The sequence below is a fragment of the Daphnia carinata genome, chromosome 7, assembly GCF_022539665.2.
Source record: "Daphnia carinata strain CSIRO-1 chromosome 7, CSIRO_AGI_Dcar_HiC_V3, whole genome shotgun sequence".
NCBI lineage: Eukaryota > Metazoa > Arthropoda > Branchiopoda > Diplostraca > Daphniidae > Daphnia > Daphnia carinata.
The window spans coordinates 3,813,265-3,822,756 of NC_081337.1; the positions used below are offsets into that span (position 1 = coordinate 3,813,265).

The following is a 9,492-nucleotide window of genomic DNA, read 5'->3' on the forward strand; positions in this document are numbered from 1 at the left end:
TCCAAAACGAAATACATGGTCTCGTGTTTGCGTACTAAACAGAAACTTCCCGAAGTCCCTGATTCAAAGACCTAAAAACAGTTGACAATCCAGAGGAAAACTGATCTGTCCCGAATTACTAAACCTCGTCTGTCCTCCGATGACAGGTACGGTAGCTTAGGAAACTTGGCTTAGAAACTACGAGCTCCTACGGCCAGAAAAGGGATCACATATAAGCCGACGAACGTCTTGCTCGGCATCAGCAGACAACCCTGCTGACACTGGATATTTAACGAACGGCCATTGTTTCCCGGTTTTCATTCTGAATCACTCCAAAGCAAATTTGAGCTGATTAAAAAACGACATCAACAAAGACGCCGTAATTTTCCTGCACGATAATTAATAGGAAACATGACTGTACTACTTTCAGTGCTGAACCTCAACAATCTTGGCGAAAAACGCAGAACTGCGGACTGATACATGAATAGGTAACATTAATGTATTATCTCTGTGGAATTAGAAGTAGCCATTGACGACACACAATTAACGTATAGTTTCGGCCTTGTTTTCGGGGAAAAAGTCTAATCATATCAAATGGATCCCTTTTTTGTTTTCAGAAAAACCGATTCGTATGTAGGAGAAGTGACAATGAGATATGGCATTACAATTAAAGGAAAAAAATACCACTTTGATTGTGAACGAGAGAAAGAGATAAAGATGAGATAGAGACATCGAAAGCACAATCAACAATATCCATTCCGAATGTTGTTTTTTTTTTCTTTTGTTTTGATATTTGGCGACTTTTTGTGACAGATGAAATTTACATAAAAGTCTTTTGTCTTCAAAGTGGGATTTCAAACAGATTTCAAGGATTCGGAAATTTTGGGAAGTGTTAAATAGGAAGAATAGTTACAGCTTTCTCGTCTCAGGTTACAAGAATTTTTTTTTACGAAGTGTCAGAGTGTTTAATGCAGTTTTAAAAAAATTAAACAAAACAGAGATCGTCCTAACGAAATTGGTGCACTTTACAAACTAAATTTGTAAATTTGTTTCGAGGTTTTTTGTGTTTTCCTTAATCTTCTTCTTGAACGACTCGAAAGTCCGTCGACTTCCTTGAAAAGATTCGACGTTTAAACAAAGATGCGCGTCAACATCTTAGCGAGTACTCGAGATCATACTTGTTTTCAATTTTTTTTTCTTCAGACAAAAATAAAGTTTATCATATCACCACCCGGAAGTGGGCTTAGTCTTTAATAGGAAAAAAAAATAATAAAAACTGAAATTAAGGGGATGGGGGAGGAGTTGTTAATATCTCGGGTGAAAGATTATGTTTTGATATCTAAAGATAGTGCATTGAAGCACACAGCTTACTATCTATCGTAAAAGAAAATGTGAATTGATGAGTTGAAATAAAGCAACGAATAAACAAAACAAGGAAAGGAAAATTAAATTGCTGGGTTTTGAAATGGGAATTTACTTTTAAGGTCGTGCGTGAACGGGGGTTGTGTCTTCGGGACTGGGTGAGTCCTCTTCTCGGCGTGATTTTACGCGCACTATTTGACGGCTAGGTCGACCTAATTCTTCTTCAGTTGCACCATAACCCGCCCCTATAAATGCATCAGGCAATAAACAAATCATATTATGTCCTATTTATCAATGCTAGGGGCTCCCGGAAACTATTTACCATAGCTACCAAAGGGAACTGCTGAAGTTGTGCTAGAGCCGAGTGATGAAGGCATCACTCCACCTAGAGATGGTCCGCCCTGAATCCGCGCCTTCTCTGAGTCGTATGTTGACGCGTTGGTCAAATATTCGTCAGATTTCAGTAAGAAAACGGAACCGACGTTAAGTTGTGGAATTTCATAGAAGACGGTAAGGGTCAGTACCATAAACACCAAGCCAATCAGAAGGTAAACTATTTCAGAAAAAAGAACCAAGACGTTAATTAACTCGTGCTGTTTTCAATATATCTGACTATTCGTTTACCGGTGGTTCCGATTTTGTAAAGAGGTCTCAGAGGTTGATTAGGAGAGTCACCGGGAATATAATCACCCAAACCGATTGTGGTAAGTGATATGAAACAGTAGTAGATCGAATCAAGATAATTCCAATCGGGTTCCAACATGTTAAAAACTCCTGCTGGGACAAGAAAGAAGAAAACGACTAGGATAGTGGCGATGACTAGCAGATGGAAGACTCGGATGTTAAACGGCTGGTAGAGATGGCCTAATTTAGCGTTGAGATAGCGTAACAACCAAGTGCTTGGAACCATAAGTCGGTCGACCAATGCTGTCAGTAGCATCAACGTCATAGGGATACCGATCAACGCATATACGATACAGAAGATTTTCCCTCCTTCTGATAGGGGCGTTACGTGTCCATAACCTACATTCCGGGAAAATATGCAATTGGCATTAGTATTAACCTGAAATGTCTGAATCAACGTTTTTATGCCTATAGTTGTGACAACTGTTCCAGCGAAGAAAAAGGACTGTCCGAAGCTCCAATTGGGTTCGGATGAGACGTTTCGGGTCACTGCTACTCCGCGGTTTGTTGCCCGGACAACATCCATTAACAAGGCATCCAACTCTTGTTCTAAAATGTAATAAACACATAGTTTAAAGTAACGGACACGTCAATGACATTCTTAAATCAAGGTCTTTCTTTTGGTAATCGACCTTCAACGGCCAACTTTCAACCCACAACCCTTTTCGAGCATCCACAGGGTACTTGATTGCCTCCTGGGGGAATGAAAGGGGTTGAGAAATGAAAAAAGAAAGAAATGCTGAATAACGATTCCTAAGAGTTAAGTGAGTCATTAGGGGGTGTATATATTTGAGGTGTATATATTTTTAGGCCAATTCCTTGAGACCTGGAAGAATTGGGTATTTGAGCAGAAATTTTTCGATGCGGTTGCGTATCTCTAGATGGAATTGACGTTCCACAGGCTGCTCCATTGAACCGAACACAAAGGCACCTAGCGATAGGTATATCACGAAAACGACCGGATAGACCATCAAGAACCAGGAGCTGCGTTGAAGACCTAGCCACAGGTGGCGAAGTGGTGGCTCACGATAACGACCGCCAGACAGTAAGGGAAGACGATCGTCAGTTCGTCTTTGAGCCAGGGTTACTTCAGCTGACTGAATTACAACCATTTCAGTGACTGCAGGCAACACAGGGACCACAAAGTAAACACATAAGCAGTACTAGTTTAGCAGGAGTGACCAATACACACTGCCTTGCCTGGCAGCTGGTTCACTACTGTCTAATCTGGCTTGCTTCAAAGGTGCAGAGGAAGACTCAAAAACGAGCCCGGCTGTTCTGGGTCCACCCTTATCCAGCGTCCTTCACTGGCACTATTAAAACAGGGAACTACTTTAAACCACTTCCTAAAGAGATATCGGTGGAAATCACAAGGCACTGGGACATTTATCGTCTCATCGATAACGTAGCGCACGAATACGAATCTTTCATGTCTTAGCTCACGAGGGAATGGGTGTAAGACTGACTCACGATTGAAATGTAATGCGTTTCGATCCAATTAAACTCCTTACGAGGCTAAAAATAAGGATTTGTTGTCGTCTTTTCAAGCGTTCGTTATTGTGCTATTTTCCTGTCATCTAGCGGTGGTTCGAGCATTCTATCTGCAGTAAGGCCATCTAGCGTTAGTAAAGCATAAAAACAATAACATTCCTATTTAATGAAATCGATGAAAATCAACAATGCTCTTGCCCGTTCCGTCATTTTCGAAGTCAAAACTGTTATAATAAAAGGTCACTCACTCACGCTCAACACCTGAAGTATTGCATCGTAAAGCTTAGTTGCCAGAGATGGAGAGGAGAAAGCAAAATCGAAGGTGCAGATATGCGGCACACATGCAGCGCCTAGCAAAGCGGCAGAAAAATCAATACCCTCTACCCTTTTCCTGCAAGATGAGGGGGAGGAGATCGGGTACTTTACTACTCTCAGCAGTGTCCGTGCCCACGCAACGCACCCTCAATCTTCGCCTACCCCATGTACAATACGATGCCAGTTTCTTTTCGTTTCTCTTCTCTGTAATGTGTAGCAACTACGCTTACAATGGAGGCCTACGATAGCACTGTCTCAATCAATATTAGGTTATTGGTAAAAGGGACAAGATGTTTCTTTGTCAACCATTTCCTCTTTGGTATGTCGAGGGCGTCAGGGTAGAAAACAACTTGAAAAGATGAAAAGAGGTGGCTTCCCGTAAGAGCCGCTCCCACGGGTTAGCTCTGTCTGGCAGTTACTCCGATTGAGTCTTTGACTTTTGAACTCTGGCCCCCGATTTTTTTAGGTTCATTTGAAGCAGTAACACCTGTGAATCACCGAACGCGTTTCCTTGACATCTGATCGATCGGGAAATACCAGCTTCGGGGCCGTCCGCCAACTCTTAGTACCGATTTGTGAATGATGTCACCCTACAGGGAGAGAATCTTTTATGTCTGTTTCCTCGGAGACGCAGCCCTAATGACGATCGGCTTTCTCGGTACTTTTCTGTTTACGGAACCAATCATGCAGTGCCTTGTTTCGACGATGAAGTTCCCATCTCGCTACCTTAGCCCCTGTCTCTAAAACAACGCCAAGCAGCAGATGGTCTGACATTTTCAACAACCCATTATGATTATTTCTGAAGATAGGGCCCGATTCGGTTAGGATCGACTGACGTCAGTTCAAACTGGTTTACCTCTCCACTTCAAACCATGCACCCCGTCTGCTGTCAAACTCGGCAACGTGCATGTTTTGTGGTTGGTTGTAGCAGCTAATAGATTAGCTTATAGATGCATCCCGATTAAAGGTTGTGAAATCATTCGATTAAGGTCAAGAATTAACTGAATTTTCCCATAACGTATACCGTGCAGTTGCAACCCAAATGTAACTACCTGTTGACAATGATTTTTAGGTCACTTACCAGTGATGCAGGTGTGCGTGCGTAGGAAGTGGTTCTTGCGGTCGCGCATGTTTTTCACTTCGGCCACCTCCAAGGGAGATTCGATGGCCGAAAAGATGGCCGCTCCCAGGATGAGGAAGAGGCCGTAAAAAGCTATCAATAAGAGCAGCCGAAAGTTACTTTTTTTCATTTTTAAAAGGCCACTCCAATCCGTAGTGATTCCACTGCTCATGACCTTTGTCAGATCTCCGCGTCTGTTCAACACAAAAATCATGAAACTAAATTTACTTCTTTTGTATATAAGCGGCCGTAATGGACGTAATAATCGTTGCTTTAGAATACAGGCAAAATAAGAAATTAGAGCAAAAAAGGACGCGACAGTAGAACCTCGTTGTGGCTCACGGTTCGTGACAACCCGCCATTCAAACGGGTCGATGCCGACAGCCGACCCAGCACTCCCGCACGTCATTAAGCAACTTTCATTCCGTTAATGCATTTCTGTATAGAAGATGAGGGAGAAGTTGCTCTCTTTCGTAGTGATACAATGAAGCATCCATTGAAAGTATGCTTGCTTGCAACCAATAGCAAGATCAAGCTCTCAAAAAGCTCTTACGCTCTCTTTTAGGCGGAGTATAGGAATACCGACGGAAGACGAATGGTAACAATCAATAAAGTCATTTTTAAAGGAGCACCAATAAGTTTACGATGGGTATTCTACGTTGTATGCTCCCGGAAATGCGGAATGACAGGAATGACAGCAATCCTAAATTTGCATCACAAAACCCAACTATGCCAGTTTCGATCAATTACTACCATTTGTCACAGCAAAGCCGAGCAAACAAAAATTTTAAAAAGAAAAGCAAAAGCATTCAAAAGGGAAAAACTAAAAACATCCTCACCAATCATAAATAAATATAATCCTTACCTTACACAGCAACGGCGTGAAGATTGATCGGGTGAAATAAACAACAGTGAGCCAGTTGGGTTGCTATTAGGTCATAACCAATGAAAAGAAAAAGAAGAAAATGCAACGCTTAAAATGACGGGGTTTGTGTTAGAATCTGTCAGCTGCTCTCTTGCCGATCATCAGAGCAGCTTCTGCAATCTCCTGTGGTAACACAAGCACAATCGGACACAACCTAATGGGGACAACTGGGAAAGAGGACGAAAACGCCGAATAACGCGGCTTGTCGTTCAGAACGCATATGCACCAGTGCGCAAGTGTTGTGCCCATGCGCGTGTTGCCTCGGGTATGGTCTAGTTCTAAGATCAACTCCGGTGATAATAGGTACTGGTACTACAATTCCTTGCAACAACCGCCTCTTTCCTTCCAGTAATAACAGTTTTTGGCTTAGAACGTGTTTGTTACCCAAAAGCGAGCACTTCGTAACGTAAGCAATATGAAAATAAGTCCTCGAGGGGAAGCTTTGAGCTTGGCTAATCATATCATTGGCAGTAGCCATAAATCTCACATGATTCTCTTCGTAAATTTTAGGATTATCTGCAAATCTAGTTAACTTCTTTGCTAGGTTATGAACTTTCAAGAAATCCCATATAAGCTGTGGCTTTAGTAACAAACTCATTTTCTCACTGAAATGAAGAAATTAACTTAACACTCCACTGAAACAAAAAAAATCAGATTTAATGTCAATGCATGGAGCTGAATGTAGTCCAGATCGATAGATGCAAGCTGCAACAATCGTCTTGCATTCGATATCCGATATCTCATCATTAAAATTCTTTCTTTCTCCAAATGCAGTTTAGGTGAAATTACATTGAACTACATGCTATTTGTTTTCAGAAATTAATTCATTTTCAAAAGAAGATGAATTCATTTAAAAAATATCAGTCATCGTTACACTCGTAGTAAGAACGGCTTCTTAACTTCTTATAGTAATCTCCGTAGTAGGCGCCAAAATTGACAGCAACAGGCGAGCAACACAACGGGTTTCAGTTCTTTAAAAAGCACATTGAAAGTTTAAATGCTTTTTTATCTGATTTTTGATAAACAAAATAGCTCAGTGCCAAAAGATGCAAGTAAACTGTAAAGTTAATGTAGTGAATCGTTTGCTTCCTTCTGCTGGAAAATCAGGTCCTAGCCGATTAGCCTGGTCAAGCATAACCCTCACAGAAAACAAATCTTCCGTGGTTGAACTAGCGTTAGCTAATTCACGTAACAAATCAGGATTTAAATATCGTGTCACGAACAATATTGAGCAAATTTTCTCCAAGTTTGTGAGCCAGGGGAAACTTACACTGCGCTTTCGAGAGCCAGCTCATGACTTGTGCCTAAGTGGGGAAGTTAAACACATGGAAAAGATTCTTGCAATTATAAAAGGGGAAGATAGTCAATTGAAGAAAGGGGTTCTCTGTCCCATTCTATCTAACAGTACCAACAAAGTAGTGATACCAAAAACAAAACTAAGCATTTTATCCAGGGCGGATTATCCTGTAACAACTAGCTTTCCAGAAACACTGACTTATTTAAAAGTGAGCCTTCCTTCCATAGAAGTTAATGCTTATAATAAATTTAGATGTTTTTTTCTCTTGACAGATAAGTGGAATTGCTTTGAAAAAGTTTGATAGACGTCTTCTCCACCTCAAGTTGCTTGAAATCTTGGATCTCTCTAACAATCAAATTACTGTTCTACCTGAAACTATTCATAACCTCTCCAGATTAAAGCAGTTACTTCTTAGCAACAATGAGATTAAAATACTCCCAGCAACATTCATAAATTCAACCAGAGTTACCTGCTTAGATTTAAGTCACAATCAAGTAATGGAAAAAGCAACATTATGTTTACTATTTGATCATTGTTAATGTGTAAATATCGTACTGTTACGAACAAAATAACATTCACTTTACGTAACTTTTAGCTAGTGACGATTCCTAGTTTCATTTGTCGACTATCCAGTCTTCAAATACTAAAAGTAGACCATAACAAACTAAGATGTCTCCCTTCAACCATCTCCAAGTTAAAGAACTTAAGGCGGGTATTCTTTTGCATTAACAAAGCAGCCGTGAGATACTAATCGATGTTACTAAATTAAACAGAACACTGACCTTATCCTGCAACCAAATTCGCATACTTCCAGAATCCTTTCAAGCACTTGCATTAGATCACATTGACGTCTTCGGAAATCCCTTTGAAAATTCACCCCAAGTAACGCCGTCAAATCCTGGGAGTATGACCATAAAAGTTGCATCTTTACTTGCCATCTCAGCCAAATCTACAATTAACTTCAAGTTAGTTATTGTTTTGTTTGTTTGCTTTCGCCAAGTAATAATTTCTCCATCCAGGTTAAAATATACCGAGGAAGATATTCCGTCCACACTTATAACTTACCTATACGAAAGCTCCACCGTCTGCCCCTGTGGAAGACTGTGTGTCGATGATGGAATATCGTCAGATGGAAAGATTAATCTCCTAAAAGTATCTGGAAGTGTAAGCGGTGATAAAATCGTTCCTATGAAAATGACGCTTTGTTCCCCAGCTTGCTTTCAACGATTCGCTCTCAAAGTCATATCGTAAAATGTTAGATAGATCCGCGTTTTATTCATACTAGAATACAACTATATTTTGTATATCAATGGTGAAGTAGTCTTAACTTTCAGCAGTAACAGACTCTGTAGTTCCTGCATTTCTTTCTTCTCGAGCAGATCTGAACTCTTTCTTAGCTTCTTCCAGTAAAACATTATGTAACCAATAGTGATAATTATGAGTCTCTGATTTCAAGGCAGGGAAAGGATTTCCTACAAAATCACATTTTTTATCAAATGACACCAATCGATTTAACACATAGTTCCATACCTTTGAGTTCTAATATTGCTGTACCAGCATAGTACCCTGGATATGTTTTTGGTCCAAGAACAAGCCTTGTAAAAGATGAATTGTAGTTTTGATATCTTGGGACTAAAACTTTGAACAATTTGTGGACAAGTTGCTTTTCATTTAACCAGTAATCTGCCATTTCCATAGTATGCTTGTGGCAATCCCCATTACGGATGGCATCAGAAATCAACTGCAAAAAGCACAGAAGGAATTTTTTAAAAATATTTGAATCGTCTTTTCGGACAGAAAGGTATAAACAAAACCTCTGTGTACCCTTTCTGCGTATCCCTGTGCTTCTTCTGCTCTTGGATAGTTTAACTCGATACGCTCATACTTCACAAGCGCGGTCACGGTAGCTCTCAATTTTTTCAGGCGCCCAGCTGGACCTTCCGGGCTCGAAAAAAGTCTAGGTTTCGGTTTCACTGCAATTCGCAATGCCGAAACTAGCTTACTCAAATCAGCTTGATTCATTTTACTAATTGATAACTTCTAAAAACACGCCAATTCTACACACGAGTTGTCAATGGTTCAAGAATGCAAACGTAGTCTGCTAGTGGCAGCAGTTGTTTAAAAGACCACCAGATGGCTGCATTTTCCAATGGCCATTACTAGGTATTTATCAACATGGTCTCCACTAGGTATTTATCAACATGGTCTCCGCAAGTTGACTCGACTGTTCGGGTTCCCAGCGGCACCCCCATTCTTGCGTTTTGATTGGCTCTCCAGCTTTGATGCCAGTGGCAACCACCACTGAAAGAAAGCAAGCTG

General features: G+C 40.7%; 3 protein-coding genes across 3 annotated transcripts; 1 reads left to right on the plus strand and 2 right to left on the minus strand.

Annotated features, from left to right (window-relative positions):
• Nucleotides 1-464: 464 nt before the first annotated feature.
• LOC130694412 (potassium channel subfamily K member 1-like) lies at nt 465-3,583 on the minus strand. The gene is made up of 5 exons (XM_057517494.2): nt 2,852-3,583; nt 2,434-2,574; nt 1,966-2,364; nt 1,664-1,894; nt 465-1,586 (listed from the first exon to the last, which is right to left on the minus strand). Exons 1-5 carry the CDS (start codon nt 3,135-3,137, stop codon nt 1,459-1,461), a joined length of 1,185 nt encoding a protein of 394 aa, XP_057373477.1. The 5' UTR covers nt 3,138-3,583; the 3' UTR covers nt 465-1,458.
• Nucleotides 3,584-6,756: 3,173 nt separating this feature from the next.
• On the plus strand, nt 6,757-8,479 carry LOC130694391 (leucine-rich repeat protein 1-like). Its single transcript, XM_057517466.2, has 5 exons — nt 6,757-7,381; nt 7,446-7,667; nt 7,769-7,881; nt 7,947-8,138; nt 8,193-8,479. Exons 1-5 carry the CDS (start codon nt 6,923-6,925, stop codon nt 8,422-8,424), a joined length of 1,218 nt encoding a protein of 405 aa, XP_057373449.1. The 5' UTR covers nt 6,757-6,922; the 3' UTR covers nt 8,425-8,479.
• LOC130694401 (large ribosomal subunit protein bL17m-like) lies at nt 8,429-9,279 on the minus strand. The gene is made up of 3 exons (XM_057517479.1): nt 8,998-9,279; nt 8,704-8,914; nt 8,429-8,645 (listed from the first exon to the last, which is right to left on the minus strand). Exons 1-3 carry the CDS (start codon nt 9,193-9,195, stop codon nt 8,497-8,499), a joined length of 558 nt encoding a protein of 185 aa, XP_057373462.1. The 5' UTR covers nt 9,196-9,279; the 3' UTR covers nt 8,429-8,496.
• Between the last annotated feature and the right edge of the window lie 213 nt (nt 9,280-9,492).